Below are 17,868 nucleotides of genomic sequence, written 5' to 3'. Positions count from 1 at the left end.
CAATTACTCCACCAGCTGGGCGGACCGCGTGCGCGGCGCGAATGCGGGCGCGCTGGAAGCGCATTCAACGCGGACGGCCGCTGCGGAGCTCGAGGCGGAGGATGGCTGGGTCACCGTCGCGTCCCGTCGGCCGCGCCGGCCGGCTTTCTCTGCTGCTCCATTGAAGACGCGCCAGCCAGTCCCGGAGTGGATTAAAGGACTTTGTTTCCGCTGCCTCTCCCCTCACCACCGACAGACTGCGTGCTGCAACCCCATCACTTGCCGCCGCTGCTTCCAATCCGGCCACCGTGCGCGGCGCTGCTACAACAAGCCTGCTCCTCACCTCCGTCCAGGCGCCTCCGGCGTGCGTCCCAACCGTCCTCCCCAAGTGCGCACGACGCCTTCTGTGGCTGCAGGCCCCTCGTCACCTCCACCACCGGCTGCTCTCCGTCGTCCGCAAGGTCCACCCCGCGCCATGGCTTGGAATGGCGACCACTCATTGCGGCCGGCTGAGGTCTTCACGGTGATCCACGCGACGCCGGCCATGCACCAGGAGGCGGCGCTCCTCGGCTCCAACGCCGTGGTCGCCTGGCTCGACCGCGACCTCAAGGCCACCACGCAAGAAATCGCCGATGCCATCGTCCTCGAGCTGGGCATGCTGGTGGAGGACGTCTGCGTCGTCAAGCACTTCCCTGAGGCCTTCCTCGTCCGTTTCTTCCATCAGCACCACTGTGCGGACGCGGCCGGGCGTAGAGACCTGAAGTTCAGGGACACCAGGCTGCAGATGCGTCCTTGGCGCCTCGAGGCGCACTCGGAACACGTGGACCTCGTCCACCACGTCCGTCTCTGCCTGGACGGGCTGCCTCTCCAAGCGTGGGATGATTTCGCCGTCGCGCAGGCCATCGGTCCGGGCTGCTCCATCGACTACATCGAGACGGCGTCCAAGCTCAAGACGAATACTGAGGTCCTGGGGGTGTGGGCGTGGACGGCGCCGCCTGCAAATGTGCCGCGGGTGAACTGGGTGACCCTGCCGGCGCGCGCGGGAGGTCAGCCGATCGTCGGTCGTCGCGGTCTGGAGCGAAGGGTGATCATCCACCTTTCCATTCATGAAGATCCCACTCAGGGCCCAAGGATAGTGTCAAAGGGGTACACCTACCAGAAGGGGGTCATCGACGGTGAGCGGCAGGCACGCGATCCCCGCGAGCGCATCTCTCGCCCTGTCGAGCGCCATCGAAGAGACCACGACGACGACCCGGGTCGTGGGCGGGATGACAGGGAGCGTCGTGGCCGTGACAACTCGCGGAGCAGGGAGGGCTGGGGTGACCGCATCCGGCGCAGCCTCTCCCGCCATCCAAGAGATGTGTCGCGCGACAACCGTTGTGAGGACGGTCGTGACGGCCGCCGCGATGGGGGAGGCCGTCGTCGCTCCGCCGAGCCTTCCGTGCCAGATGTGGTTCTTTTGGGCTCCGGCTCTGCCAGCGTGGATGCAGTCCGAGCCCGCGAGTCTCTGCCTGTGCAAGCCCCGCCTCTGGCCGCCGGGCGTGGCCGCAGCCCGGCACGTCAGCTCTCGCCACGCTCCGCCTGCCGTCGCTCCCAGGATGCCCTCACGCCGCCAGCGTCCCCGCCTCTGTCACCAACAACTGTGCTCCCACCAGTGCCGCGCTCCAGGCGAAGCGACGACCGGCCGTCACCACTCTCGCAGGCACCACCGAGCCAGACTCTGCTTCGTCTCTGCTCGCTGGACACACTCCAAGCGCCGCTGCCATCGCCCACGAAGCCGCCGGGCTTCGAAGCTTCACCGACGCCTCCCCTACTCTCTACAGGGCCGCTGCAGCGCACGCCTGAGCCAGTTAGGCTGCGTAGGGGCGCCGTTGGTGCTGGTGGTGCTGTGGGCCTGCAGTGCCTCGCACCTCTTTTTGCCGAACGCCAAGAGGCCATCCTGGACTCCCCTGCTACAACCCCTGCTCGGGCACCAACTGCTCGCCGGAAGACGATGGCCGGGATCACTATCTCCAAGACCGGTGGCGGCTTCTCCATCGCCAAGTCGCGTTCTGCAGCACGCCCCAAGGCAGCTCCAGTTGCAAGGGCTGCGGAGATTCTCGTCTGCCGGAGCCTTGGCATTGTCAAGGACGGAGAAGACATCACGGCAGCCGCGCTGGAGGCCTTCGCGGAGCGCTTCAAAGAGCAACTGTCGCCTGAAGTGATTGTTGCGATGCGTGGGCTATTCAAGCTAGATGATGGCAATGCGATAGGAGTCGAGGAAGCTCTCATTGCGCATGGAGGGGTCGGCTCCCTCGACCTGGATTCGAACGACGGCGGCGCTGCGACTCTGCAGGCGGCCACCTGAGCACCGGCCGTCTCTGCCCACCTGGGGTCCTCACTTTTAATTATGTCAGCACAACCTACTGAACTTTTAGGTGCTTGGATTATGTTCATGCTTAAGGCTGCTCCGTGTGTTTCGAGCATGCTTTCAATCGGCCTCAGGCCATGTATTTGCTCTGCCTCTTTGCTTCTGCAAGTTGGTTGGATGTATCTGAACATCAAGTGGCTCCATGCACTTTTATTTCTGCTGTTCCTCAAAGCTCCAGGGTGCGTCAGTTTCCATAATGTTTGAACAACCCATCAATTTTCTGAGCTGGAACGTTAGGGGCTTGAACTGCCCGGATCGACGCTCTACGGTGAACGCCACGATCGCCTCCTCGTCGTGCCATGTGGTGTGCCTACAAGAGACAAAACTCGGCAACATCGACCGATTCACCGCAGCTTCTCTGGGTGGCCAGAGGCTACGTAGTTTTGCGCAAAGACCGGCAAACGGCACTAGGGGAGGAATCTTGCTGCTCTGGGATGATCGTCTTGTTGAGGTTTCCTGCATCACGTACACAGCATACTGTCTTTCCGCCATGATCAGTGTGCGAGGGACCGGTTTACGCTTCAAGATCACATCCGTCTACGGCCCCACAGACCCCTCCTGTAAAGACGCTTTCTTCGCCGAGCTACTCAGCCAGAAGCCTACGACTGGGGTGGCATGGCTCGCCACCGGTGATTTCAACCAAATCTACCGGGCCAGAGACAAAAACAAAAGAAATGTCAACCGAAGCAGGATCAACCGTTTTAGAGCAACGCTACAAAGCTGTGAGCTCAAAGAAATACACCTCCAAAATCGGCGTTTCACTTGGAGCAATGAGAGGGAAAACCCAACTTTGTGCAAGTTAGACTCGTTCTTTTGCAACGCCGAGTGGGACGCATCCTTCAACACCCACGTCCTTCATGCTCTCTCCTCTTCCCTCTCCGACCATTGTCCGCTACTACTTGCCGATGATAAGGGACCAAGGAAGCCTCGGGTCTTTAAATTCGAAAACTTCTGGGCATCCATACCCGGGTTCCATGAGTTGGTCCAAAGGGCGTGGAACGAGAGGGTGGATCACACTGAGCCATATCAAATCCTATACTACAAGCTCAAGAAGACGGCTCTCCGCCTCGCAGAATGGAGTAGGAGACTTTTCTCAAAGGCAAAAATTCACCACCATGCCGCTCTTCTGGTGATCCTTCGCATCGACATCGCCCAAGAGGACAGGCTCCTCTCCACCGAGGAGCTCGACCTTCGGGCCAGGCTTAAGAGAAGGGTCATCGCCTTGGCTGTGCTAGAAAGATCGCGCAAGAAACAATGTGCAAGAATTTCAAATCTTAAAGAAGGGGACGCCAATACAAAATTCTTCCATCGCCGAGTCACCGCTAGGAGGAGAAAAAACCATATTCACAGGATCAAGAATGATCATGGTTGGGTCACCGAGCACGGTGCCAAAGAGAAACTAATCCAAGACCACTTCTCCAATGTCCTAAAGAGAGGCCCCCTGAGCCGCAAAGATTTCAACTGGGACGAGCTAAACCTGGAACCTCTTGATTTGCACAACCTTGACTCCCCGATAGTCGAGAGTGAGGTCCTCGAAGCAATCAATGACCTACCCAGTGACAAGGCTCCGGGTCCAGATGGCTTCACGGGCCTCTTTTTCAAGAAGTGTTGGGATATCGTTAAGCCGGACCTCATGCGGGTCATGAATCATTTTGACTCCCTTCACACCGCGAATCTACAGTGGCTCAACTCCGCGAATGTGGTGCTCCTGCCTAAAAAGGAAGGGGCGGAGGGGATCGCCGACTATAGGCCCATTAGCCTCATCCACGCGGTCGCGAAAATTATTGCGAAGGTGCTCTCCACTCGGCTGGGCCCCCACATGACAAGCCTCGTCTCCAACGCCCAAAGCGCCTTCATTAAAACAAGAAGCATCCATGACAACTTCTTGTATGTTCGCAATCGCGCTCGGCGCTTGCACAAGAGCAAGACCCCGTCCCTTCTTTTCAAGCTTGATATTCGCAAGGCCTTCGACACCGTCAAGTGGGAGTATTTGCTTGATCTTCTCCAACGGCGAGGGTTCCCTCCCAAATTCAGGGATTGGATCGCTGCCCTCCTTTGCTCTTCATCTTCGAGGATTATCCTCAATGGTATTGCCGGTGGTCCAATTAAGCATGGCAAAGGCCTCCGGCAGGGTGACCCCATCTCCCCACTCCTATTCGTCATCGCCATTGACCCGCTCCAAAGAATCCTAGATGTGGCCACGAGGAAGGGGCTCCTGCACAAGCTCAGGGGAAGGGGGGCAATGCTGAGGACTTCTCTTTATGCGGATGACGCGGTGGTTTTCTTGGCCCCGATCAAAAGAGATGTGGAAAATCTTGCATGCATCTTGAGAGGCTTTGGTGAGGTCACGGGCCTCTGCACCAACTTCCTCAAGAGCTCAATGGTGCCCATCCATTGCAACCACCTCGATCTGGGTTGTTTGACCCAAAGCCTGCCAGCAGCAAGAGCTTCTTTCCCTCTGCGGTACCTAGGACTCCCCCTCTCCGTATGGCAACTGAAGTTGGTGGACCTGCAATTCCTCGTGGACAAGGTGGCGAGCAAGCTAACAACATACGAGGGTCAGAACATCACCACCATCGGGCGTACGACTCTTGTCAAGTCTGTGATCACCTCCCAACTAGTCTACCCCGCCACTCCGTTGGTCATACCGCCCTCCATCCTACACACCGTCAACAAACTTGAGAGAGCCTTCCTATGGTCTGGAACAGACAAAACGAGAGGGGCGAAATGCAAAGTAAACTGGGAGATTGTTTGTCGGCCACTCGAATATGGGGGACTTGGGGTCCTCAACACCAACAAGTTTACACGCGCCCTCCGGCTGCGGTGGCCTTGGTACGAATGGAAGGATCCTACCAAGATGTGGGTCGGATTGGGAAACCCTTGTGACGAGGAGGACCTTAACTTTTTCTATGCTTCCACCACCATCTCCATTGGTAACGGCGCGAAGACCCCCTTTTGGGACTCCCCTTGGCTCCTTGGGCGCAAGCCTAAGGATATTGCCCCGCTCATCCATGAAGCTTCCATGCGTAAGAATTGGAAGGTGCGGGAGGCCCTCAAGCACAACGCATGGATCCTCAAGATCAATCCACCCACCTCTATCTCCGCCGAGCATGTCACACAATTCTTCACGCTTTGGATGCTCCTTCATGAGGTCCATCTTGACGAACTCTCCGAGGATGACATCCTTTGGAAGCACTCGGTCTCGGGGCATTACTCGGCGGCCTCCGCATATAAGGCACAATTTTTAGGATTGGTTCTCTCCCCCATGGACAAGATGGTTTGGAAAGTTTGGGCTCCCCCAAAAGTCAAGTTCTTTGCTTGGTTGGCTCTCCAAGACAGGATTTGGACCGCGGATAGATTGGCAAAGCGTGGGTGGCCGAACTGTGATCTTTGCCCCCTTTGCAAGAGGGAACAAGAGAGTGGGAGTCACCTATTCTTCAAATGCCGCTTCTCTAGAAGGCTTTGGTCCTTGGTCATTGACAAGTACCACGTCCCCGACTTCGTCATTTCCACCTGGCCCCTATTCGACTCGGTCCAATCTTGGTGGGAAAGTACTTGCGACGACGGCTATCCGCACAGACAAGCCAAGGCATCCCTCACCATGCTTGTTTCATGGACAATTTGGAATGAACGAAACGCGCGAGTTTTCAGGCATAAGTGTGCCCCTCCGACAGTGCTGCTTTCCTCCATCGCCACCGAGGCTAACCTTTGGATCATCGCCGGTGCTAAAAAACTAGGGTCTTTGTTATTGCGCGAGTAATCCGCATGCCGTATACTTGGGTTGTTTGTAACTAACTCTATTCTCTCTTATTTAATGGATGAGGCAAAGCTTTTGCCTCCGTTTCAAAAAAAAAAAATCTCAAGATGATATGCTAACTCAGTCTCATGATGGTGCTCATAAAAATAAGACATGCGTGCATAAAAATGAGTGTACTTACGTATGGATGAAAGTCTATATCTCTACTGTGTTAAAAAATAAACAAAGGTTGAAATAGCAACACACATCGCACTCGCTTGTCCAAGCCCAACGGTGGATAGCATCCTACGAGTTCCTGTCCGAGCCTCGTCGGTTGCAGCAACCACTCCTCCGGGCTTCGTCGAATCTGACCGGCGATTAGTATGAGAAAAATGCAGTGATCCTTTGTGCCTCATTGAACTCACGTCGCACTGAAACAATAGATGTCCTATTCAAAGTCGCCACAAGGCTTGATGATCCCCTAAACAAACCAAACGCCTCCTGCACCGCAAGGAGCTCATTAGGTAAAGGCTTGATAAACATAGCCATGTCATTAGCAAAAAGTGATAACATATGCTGAGCACACCATTGCACCAAAGTTCCCAATATGCTGCTTCTCTCAAATTTCAACACCATGGCATTCGTGACATCCATAATTAGAAGAAATAGAAGCGGCGATTATGGATCGCCATACCTGAACCCACGTGCATGCCAAATTCTACTGCCCTGGTATCCATTGATCAAAACTCTCATACCGGCTAAAGAAAGCATAAGCGAAATCCAAGAGCACCACCTAGCCCCAGTGGCGGACCTAGAAATAAAATGGAGGGTGTGCACATTTTAACAAAGTTGAAGTCTATTTCAATTAGCTTGCATGGGCCTTAAAAATAAGCTAATTTTTATATAGTGAAAAAATGTTTTCCAAAAATCTGGGTGTGCCATGGCACACCTGGCACCCCCCTGAGTATGCACTGCTTGGCCCCAAAGCCGCAATCAGCATCTGTGCAGCAAGAATGGCTATGTAACAACGTCGAAAGCCCTCACAACATCGAGCTTCAGGGATAGCATAGGAATCTTCCTCTGATGGAATTACTTGATAGATTTGCTAACCAACATGAAATTACCTTCGATGTCTTTGATTACTATCAGCGATGAGATGATCCAACATAGGGCCCAGAGAAAGTGCAAGGGCCTTGGAAAATATCTTAGGGATCCCATGAAGTAGACTAATGGGATGGAAATCTGCAATATTGGCCACTCCATCTTTCTTAGGGAGGAGAGAAATGTAGGCCTAATTGCGGGAATGAAAATTCCTACCATTATCACGAGCAATCTGCTGGATCACCGCCATAAGCGCATCCTTGATAATAGATCGACAAATCTGATAAAAGCACGCCAAAAAGCCCTCTGGCCCCAGTTCCTTGTTCGAGAAATTGGGATTTTTCACTATGAAACAATAAAAAGGAAGAGGTGGATGCATTTACTTTTTGGGTTGTTGTTAAAATTTATCTTCTTTCAAAGTGTTGCATTACGTTTTTACTCTCGTTCAGAAGTGTATCGTAATGGTTTGTTGTGTATCGCCGTTTATCAACAAATCTAATCTAAAACAAGTGTATTTTATTATTGGTACATACTGAGATAGGATGATACACTGAAACAAGAAAAAGAAGCCCGAATCATTATGACACAAGATCAATTTGACAACAACCAAAAAAGTAGCCTGAATCTCAAAGCAACAACGGATGATGGATCCATATATATGGGATACCTGTGCATGGTAGAAAAAACCCACTACATTGTCTAGATTGCTACAATGCATTGAACATTTTGACAATATATTCCCGTAACTTGAGAACATGTTATATAAATTGTTTGAAGATTGTGCACCACGCCGTGGCGACGTAAACTTGAGAGCATGTTTGACTTATAAAAGGGCAACATGACAAAATTGCAAAAAAGATAATTATATATTTTGCTCAATGAAAAGAACAAAGACCACAATAAAAAGTAGTACATTTCAATTCCTCATATCGGTTCTGAAGGCTGAACTGCGAGGCTAACTTATTCAATTTTATTACAACTGCATGGAGCTTAACCAGAAGCTTGAATACATGTCTTCTGTGGAGAATTATTAAATTTCGCTAGCATGCATATATGGAATTATGTATTGATCATTTCAGGGCTGGCTCCCAGGAATTAGGACCCGCTAGCGAACTTGGACTTGAGAAGTTCGACGACCCCGGCCTCCACCCGAAGCGCCTTGGTGAGCACCGGCGTGGGGATTGGTGGGTTGGAGCCAAAGAGCGTGAGTGGCACGAAGACAATGCCCGGGTTCTGGCTGTTGAAGGATACGACCATGGAGGCCTTCGTCTTGCCGACGCTGAACTGGAAGTGCATGAGCCCGCGTGGGATGAGGAACGTCTCTCCAGCGCGCACCACCCTGGGGTAGAGCTTGTTCCCGGAGTCGAGACTGCCAAGGATACCAACGAGGAGCTCACCTTTCATCACGATGCCAATCTCGGTGGCGCGCGGGTGGACGTGCGGCGGGTTGGTGCCTCCCGGCGCAAAGTCCACACGGTTCATGGACACGCCCAGCGTGTTCGTACCGGGCCACTCAGCCACGTCGAGCTCCGTCACAGCGGAGCCGTTCGGGGTGGACGTGTTGCCGGCCTTGGCCAGCTTGGAAGAGAAGAGGAAGTCGTCGCCGGCCTCCGACATGGGCTTGCATGGGTGGCCGTTCACTGAGACCGTCTTGCCGTCAAGGTCGGCCACACAAAAGTCCTGGAGAGGGTCAGGGTCGGTGGCCAGGACAGCCGGAGCAAGGAGGAGCATGGTGAACATGCCAGCTATGAGTTTGGAGCACCCCATTGCTTGCTAGGGAACAAGCTTAGGTAGGACTGATCAGCTAGAGTCTGTTGATCGAGAGTGTCCAAGGCACTGGTGGTTCCAACTATGCTGTGGTGGATGAGTTAGCAATGAGGCATATGGAGTCCTTTATATAGGGCCTGGATGCATGTGCATGTGTATGCATGGTGCTCGCTATGCATGTCTTCACCGCCTGCATGTGCCGCATGTGGGAACACTGGAAGCAGAGTTATTTTGCTGAGGTTATTGATATTATTGGCGTCGAGATCTCAACTTGTGATGAAAATGGAGATGGCCCAAGGTCAGAAGTCAAGGCCATACCGGCTGCTAAGGAAAATGGGACCTACGAACAGAGCAACGAGGAGGTGTATTTGAATGGAGCATTGCGCTTGGAAACAGTTGTTCACAAGATTCGTGTACACCTCTACTCATCAATCATCTTGATTTCGTCTAGAATTTCGAAATTCAGGCAAAAATGGCAACGTAGAAGGATAAGCACAACTATTAGTAACCACCAGTTCACCACAAGTACTCGTGAAAGAATATCATATTATTACTCATACAAAAATGTCACATCAGTACCCACAACTATTCATACTCCCTTCGTTTCAAAATATCGAAGATAATTTATTTTTAAGAAAGATTAAGAAGTTTGACTTTTAGAAAAAACAATACACATCATTATATTTTGTTAACTTTTCAAAAGATTAATACACCTTTTAGAAAAGGGCACTGCTACGCGTCGGCAGGCGGATCTTTTTAAAAGATCCGCCACCTCACGAGACGTCAGATATGGTGGATTGAGCGGCGAGCATCACCCTCTACCACTGCAACAAAGGTTGTGTTGCAGTAATTTTTTGCAACACGAGTCAGGTTGTAGAAATTTCTTGAAAACATATGTCAGGTTGCAAATTTATTTTTGCCATAAAGATCTTGTTACAGTTATTTTGTAACAGAGGTCGTGCTACAATTTTTTTTGCAATAGATATCTTGTTATATATTTTTTGCAATAGGGGCCTTGTTGCAATTTAATTGCTTTTGTAACAGAGGTCTTGTTGCATTTTTTTCTTTGCAACAGAGGCGTTATTGCAGAAAGCAGAGATCATGGGGACGGTTCACCACGTCATATGGGACGCGTGGCGTTCAATGAAGGCGGCAGACACAAGCTTGTAAATCCGCCGGCTGACCGATAGTGTTTTCCTTTAGAAAATAACAAAATATTTTTTTCAAAGATTAAGAAGTTTGAGTTTTCAAAAGCCCAATATACTTGTACTTTGGAAACGGAGGGAGTCATGCAAAAATATCAGTTCGAGCAATCTTTGTGCAGATATTATAAATATTGGTTAGTGTTTTATGAGGATTAAAAGAGGTGGGCAATATGTTCTGAAAATGCCAAGGTGGGAAGGATAAGTGAGCATGTAAGCGTGCAACAATTCTAGTCTACTTACGACTAGAATCGTGGAGCTTCAAGAATGGCGAAGTCAGCAAGGACTTCGCTATCGACGCAGTCACTGGTGGAATAGAAATACAACCACATGTTGGTTCCAAGGTGTAAGAAGATTTTGAGATAGCTTGACGGACCAGGGCGCGAGTCAGTTCTGTTTTAAGAATGAGAACTAAATCGGGGGTGGCCATTGGCAGTGACGGAGACAGGCCTGGGGCAGTTAGGGTTATAGCCCTAAGCCTAGTAACAATTTCCCTTGGGATTTTCTTCATACAAAATTTAGAAAAAACAGAGAAGTTTATCATTCAACGTAGCACAGTTCCAGACGTAACGTCCTTCTAGCTTCGCCACTAGCCATTGGTGTTTGAAAAAATAGCAATGTGTAGCCTAAAATTTGTAAACAGGAAACCGTGTTCTAAATTTTGGTTGTGTAAAAGCCATGGGCAATGGAGGTGTAAAGTTTAGTTTTTAGCGATTTTGCGAGTAAAATGCAGTCTAGCCTACATGACATATACTCCCTCGATCATGGTTTGTAAGGCATCGTACTATTTTGGATTGAACTTTGGCTAATAAAACAAAGTATTCCATACGTCCCAGTCCCACCATAATATAAGAGCGTTTTAGTGTAAAAAAACACTTTTATATTATAGGACGAAGGGAGCGTTTTAGTGTAAAAAAACACTCTTATATTATAGGACGAAGGGGGTACAAATCAATTGTGTAAGAGTATAAAGAAAATATTTGTTTTGAACACAAATTTAACACTCTCTTTGATTCGAATTAATTGACAGAGTCTCTATACAATGTCCACATATGCTAATAAAATATGAGGGTGCCTTGCAACACTCGGTAGAAATGCTGTTCCTTTCGAGTTGACACGATCGAGACATGGAGAGAAGCGGAAGGCCTCGATCGGTGATGCATGATTGATGGGTCGGTGACATGCTGGGACGTGAACTGGGGGAGGGGCCAGCCGGCCGGCTACTCAGGAGACTTGGAGAAAGGGAGAGGCGGGCCGGTGCGCTGGCTGGATCGCGGTCAGAAGAGAAACTCTGACTCTTGGACACAACAGGTTCGTTGATAGTCACTCTGACAAGCATGTTTTCGCTGTTTGGCTGGCGTCTGGCGAATATTTAAGCTGTGTGGAGATATCGATATGCATGCCATTGATTTGCTCACGTAGCCAATGAGAATCCGTTCTCTGCTCGAACGTGCTATTATTGGCAAGTCGTCGATCGATCGCAGCCACAAAGAAGAGAAACAAAACAAGAAACTATTTGAGGCCGGAGAAGCTTCCCACCTCTGACCATCATGCTACACGCTAGCTAAACGTTAGCATGGAGACGTCCCTTCAGCGAGTACACAACCGCAGATAAACCGGCGACCACCCAACGGCTGCCTTGACGATCCAATAGCTTGCAGCGCGGTTGAAATTAATGGCAACACACGTTGCAGTCGTCCAAGCCCAACGACAGAGAAAAATGGGTGGATACAGCCTATCGAGAAATGCAAAATTAACCTACGTGTATGTACTTGCAGAATGAAATGCTCGCACCATGGTCGCTTGTTCGCTGAGAAGTACTCTCTTCGTAAACTAATATAAGAGCATTTAGATCACTAAGTAGTGATCTAAACACTTTTATATTAATTTACGGATGGAGTACTAACTTTGTGCTAAACCAGCGAACAGGTAGTATGGATCAGAGGGACCGAAGGAGTACCAAAAGGCCTTCAACAGCATAATGGTGGATTGATCATCACATTAACGGAGCAAAGGACTTGGTGGTTGAAGACACTAGCATTTCACCATCAGCACGCCGGACCCTGAACTTCATAAGCCTAGACGAAATCCATATGATTGACAAGTAGAGATGTGCACAAACATTATGAAACCCGCCGTTTCCAAGCGCAACACTCCATCGAGAAAGACCTCCTGGTTGTCTCTGTTCGTTGGTCCCATTTCCTTAGCAGCCGGCAGTGGCCTTGACTCTGACCTTGCCCCGTCTCCATTTTCATCACAAGCTACCTCATCCCGACTCTGACCCTGAGCATCTCCATTTTCATCACAAGGTGAGATAACACTACTATATGTTTAATAAACTCTTGCCTCATGTGTCCATTTGCACATGCATGCGGTGACGACATGCATAGCTTAATAATTAGCTCCATGCATTCGTTGCGTGAACCGATCCCCTATATAAAGGGCTCCATATGCCTCACTACTCACTCATCCACCACAGCTTAGCAGCAACCACCAGTGCCTTACACACTCTCGATCAACAAACTCTAGCTGATTAGTTGCATAGCAAGCAATGGGGTGCTCTAAAACCCTAGTAGCTGGCCTGTTCGCCATGCTGTTCCTAGCTCCGGCCGTCCTGGCCACCGACCCTGATCCTCTCCAGGATTTCTGTGTCGCTGACCTCGACGGCAAGGCGGTCTCGGTGAATGGGCACACGTGCAAGCCCATGTCGGAGGCCGGCGACGACTTCCTCTTCTCGTCCAAGTTGGCCAAGGCCGGCAACACGTCCACCCCAAACGGCTCGGTTGTGACGGAGCTCGATATGTGGCCGAGTGGCCCGGTACGAACACGCTGGGCGTGTCCATGAACCGGGTGGACTTCGCGCCGGGGGTACAAACCCGCCGCACATCCACCCCCGCGCCACCGAGATCGGCATCGTGATGAAAGGTGAGCTCCTCGTTGGAATCTTCGGCAGCCTTGACTCCGGGAACAAGCTCTACTCGAGGGTGGTGCGCGCCGGAGAGACGTTCCTCATCCCGCGGGGCCTCATGCACTTCCAGTTCAACGTCGGTAAGACCGAGGCCTCCATGGTCGTCTCCTTCAACAGCCAGAACCCCGGCATCGTCTTCGTGCCACTCACGCTCTTCGGCTCCAACCCGCCCATCCCGACGCCGGTGCTCACCAAGGCGCTCCGGGTAGAGGCCGGGGTCGTGGAACTTCTCAAGTCCAAGTTTGCCGCTGGGTTTTAATTCCTGGGAGACTGCCCATAAATGATCATAAATCATTCGGTATATGCATGCTAGCGACATTTAATAATTCTCAGCAGAAGATATCTATTCATGCTTCTGGTTAAGCATGCATGCAGTTGTAATAAGATTGAATAAGTTAGCCTCGTGGTTCAGTCATCAGAGCCAATATGAGGAATTGAAATGTACTACTTTTTATTGTCTTCATTGTTCTTTTCATTGTACGGAATATATAATTATCATTTTTTGTAGTATATTTGTCCGATTACCCTTTTATAATTAAGTTAGACATGCTCTCAAGTCGACATCAACAAAAGGAAAGGTATCGCTACAGAGTCACGTCAACTTCGGATATAGAAAAGGCTAAGGAAGAAGCCTTAAAGTATTTGCCAAGGCTACTACGGCGTGGTGAGCAATGTCCAAATCATTCAGAAAACATGTTCTCAAGTTACAAGCAGAACGCAAAATGTACCAATCAATGCATTATAGCAATCTCCAAAATATACAAAAAGAACACGAGAATGATTTTTCTACCATGCATGGGATATCCCATACGTGGACCCACTGTCGGTTGGTTGCTTTGACATTCGTGCTATTTTTTGGTTAACGTCAAAATTTATCTTGTGTCCTATTTTTTTTTGTTTCAATGTGCATACCATCTTATTTGAGTATGCACCAAAAATAAAATGCACTTGTTTTATATCACATCTGTTGATAAATGATGGTACACAACAAACCACTAGGATGCACTTTTAAACGAGAGGAAAAAAACCTAATGTGACACATTGGATTTTTTTATATTTTAAATTTTTAACAACAACCCAAAAAATTGGCACGAAACTCAAAGCAATCACTGATGGTGGATTCATACATGGTAGAATACCATTTCTCCAAAAAAAACATGCTCTCAAGTTATTGGAATGCATTGTAAATGTATTGGTTCAAGCTTTGTGCACATATGTAAATGCATCCACATCTTCTTTTTATTGTTCCATATTGCAATATCCCAATTTCCCGGACAAGGCACCGGGGTAGAGGGCTTTTTTCCATGCTTTTACAAGATTTGATAGCTTATTATCAAGGACGCGGTTATGGTGGCAATGCAACAGATTGCTCGTGGTAATGGTAGGAATTTTCATTCTCTCAATAAGACCTTGATTGCTCTCCTTACTATTGTGGACTTTGGGCCCGTTAGTCTACTCCATGGGATCCCAAGATCTTTTCCAAGGCCCTTGCGCTTCGTTTGGGCACTATTTTGGCTCATCTCATCACCAACAAACAAAGCAATTTTATTCGGAGACTGACAATTCAAGATGATTTCATGTTGGTTAGCAAATCTATCAAGTTATTCCATCAAAATAAGATTCCTATGGTATTACTGAAGCAACGTCACGAGGGCTTTCAACAATGTTTCATGGCGATTATTGCTGAATGTGATTCAAATTCGTGGCTTTGGGGCGAGGTGATGCTCTTGGATTTTGTTTATGCTTTCTTCTGTTAGCACGGGAGTTTTGATCAATGGACACCTGAGCAGCATAGTTTGGCATGTGCGTGGGCTCAGCCGGGGTGATCCACTGTCGCCTCTCCTTTTTTTATATAATTATGGATGTAATGAATTCCATGGTGTTGAAATCTGAGAGCAATGAGATATTGGTAGGTTTGGAACAATAGGGTGTTCGGCATTGATTTTCTCTTTTCACTGATGATGCGGCTAGGTTTATCAAGTCTTTGCCAAATGTGCTCACTACGGTGAAGGAGATTCTTGGTTTTCTTTGGGAAGCATTTGTCCTTGTGGAAAATTTGAATAAGACATCCAGTGCTCCAATCCGATGTGAGTTCGCTGAGGTGCAAAGGCTCACTGCTTTTTTTCCTTGTGAAGTGGCACCATTCCTCTCAGTAACTACCTCAACCTCCCTCTCTCATTAGTGGCCCTTACAAAGGCAGGCATGCAAACACTAGTCGATGAAGTGACTCGCGGTTTAGCTACCTGGCATACCTCCATGCTGACCCATAGTGGGATGATTGTGTTGTTCAAGTCGGTGTTCAAGACTGCGTCATTATCGTCTGACCAGACACATGTGGTGGAGATCACGTGAATACGGGAATACAAATACGAGTAAATAAAACAAAAACCGTTACGAGTATAAACGGTATAGTGATAAAGGAGTTGTTCACAGGGATACCAATAATATCTCACGTAGGGTTTGCTAACAGCTCGGGAAGTCGAGTGAATAGTATCCGGGGCAAAAGGTTCGCTCAAGAACTTTGTGAAAATGTGGGAGTTAACAAGGGTGTCCAAATTCTGTTGTTAACTATTGATTAGAAGGTGTTCCGGGTCATGCCCGCTTATTTCCGAAGTAATTATTATGGAAACTAAAAGTTGAGAGAATGAGCATTAAAAGTGTTTCGGATGGTCCTAAAAGTGTTTTGGGAATTCCAAAAAGATATAATATGTCAAAAAATGGGTCTACATATATGGCAGGATTCAGGAAGACAAAGGTTCTAGAAACTTCCAAAAAATCCAGAATATATTTTGGAAGAAATACCCTCTTGGGTTGGCCCCGACGCAGCCCCTAGTGGGCCAAAAAGCCACGATCTAATCCCGGTCTAATTGGTCTAATAGTTTAGACTTCTAATTAGACGGGCTCTAATGCCGGTCTAATTAGATTAAAATCCTAATTAAATATGAATGCAACTAGGCTTCCCCTCTTGCTCTCTAGTTTTCTCGGAGCTCTTCTTTGGGGACGTTGAAGTGCTGCCGGATCGCTACTTCGGAACTCGTGGATACTTCAGAGTGCACATCTACTTCGACTCTTGATTGGTAGATCATCTCGGAGAAATTCTCATAGTTGGGAGGTATAACCAGTTGCTGAAATTGTCATGCTTCACTCACAGTCAGGATTAGCCTATGTCCCAAGGCAACCCTTGTAGCTACATGCCGAGGCATGACTACTTGGGGTTTCGCGCCCTACATTTTTGCATGTTCATGTGACCGTGTACATGTTGAGAGAAATAGATTACTAAATATCATCCATTTCCTTATTCTAGATGAGTATCCTACAATATGTAGACCGAACAATGTATTCTAAATTGTGGTAGTAGAGAAACATCTATTAAAAAGAACTCTACGTATACTCCCCCTCCCAATCCCCATCCAGGTTTGTAAGACAGTTTCGTGTTTTTTTTGCCGAATTTTAACAGCAAAAATAAGTTATATGTAATAAATATTGTACATTGGGAGGTTGGAGACAGGGAGAGGCGGGCTGGTGCGCTGGATGGATCACAGTCAGAAAGTCTGACTTGCAACGCCACAGGCCCGTTGATTGCCACTGACAACATGTTTTCGTTGTTTCGCTGGCGCCATATTTTCCGCGATCGAATATTTAAACTGCAAGGAGACAGGCAAGCAGGGCGCCATATCTACACTTGATTACTCACTGATCGATCAGCAGTAGCCAATGAGAATCCCGTCTCTGCCCCAACGTGCTATTATTGGCAACAAGTCATCGATTGAGAAGAGAAACAAAACAAGAAGAGAAGCCAGGTTCGGGGTTGGTACGCCGCGGCGAGAAGCCTCCGGTCCCATTTCTGACGATCATGCCATACGCTAAACGTTAGCAGATAAACTGGCGGCGAGACCAGTTAGCAAGGTTGAAATGCCAACACGCGTCGCGCTCGCCAAGCCCAACGATGGACAAAACGGCCACGGCTGGCGGGTGGTCGGAGACGGACAGCCGAGAAATGCAAAAAAGGAAAGAAAAAAAAGGAAGCATAATTAACCTAGAAGAAATCCTTGCACCGCGGTCTCTCACTTTATTTGCTGAGAAATAATGCCAAGGCCTTCAACATAGCACATTATGATCTTCAATTGTGCTTATTAGTTAGCTTTTTCATTTTGCATGCAGCTCCTGGACACTGGCATTTCTCTCTTTTGCTGTTAAATGAAGACCCTGGCCTTTCACCATCAGCACGCCCCTGATCTTGATAAGCCTAGACCAGTGGCGGAGGACGAAAAAAATTTGAGGTGGGGCGGACACTAAGGCGTAAATTAAATTATAATATGCCGCCATTCATAATATGAAAATACCACTAAGATCACTGAATTGTACATTGTCACACTATTTTACCACACAAATCACAAATTTAGAAATCTATTTTTTCCATAAATTTGCACCTTTACTCTTACCTTTGTTGTACCTTTTCTTTTCTTACCCATCTGCTAGATTTCTACGTTTCCCATTCACTGGAAAAAACGCCGACAACAGCCGCACAAATTACAGTAATAAGCACATCTCTCTCGCACACATAAAAAAATAGCTAATCAGTAGAAATCCCAATCCCAGCCTAAGCCTCTCTCATCACTCGATCTTTCACAATTTGTCCCATCTCAATCTCTCTCTCAGTCGCTGACCACAATAGCAGCACACAGCCGCCCGCTTCTCACCAAGG

At 48.7% G+C, this 17,868-nt stretch overlaps 1 protein-coding gene and 1 pseudogene across 1 annotated transcript; one reads left to right on the top strand and one right to left on the bottom strand.

Annotated features, from left to right (window-relative positions):
- Nucleotides 1-8,073: 8,073 nt before the first annotated feature.
- On the bottom strand, nt 8,074-9,083 carry LOC119286152 (oxalate oxidase 1-like). Its single transcript, XM_037565500.1, has one exon. It carries the CDS (start codon nt 8,991-8,993, stop codon nt 8,322-8,324), a length of 672 nt encoding a protein of 223 aa, XP_037421397.1. The 5' UTR covers nt 8,994-9,083; the 3' UTR covers nt 8,074-8,321.
- Nucleotides 9,084-12,627: 3,544 nt separating this feature from the next.
- On the top strand, nt 12,628-13,637 carry LOC119286151 (annotated as a pseudogene).
- Nucleotides 13,638-17,868: the final 4,231 nt, after the last annotated feature.

This window comes from Triticum dicoccoides, chromosome 4A (genome assembly GCF_002162155.2).
Source record: "Triticum dicoccoides isolate Atlit2015 ecotype Zavitan chromosome 4A, WEW_v2.0, whole genome shotgun sequence".
Lineage (NCBI taxonomy): Eukaryota > Viridiplantae > Streptophyta > Magnoliopsida > Poales > Poaceae > Triticum > Triticum dicoccoides.
This window is presented reverse-complemented; position numbering and strand designations above follow the sequence as displayed.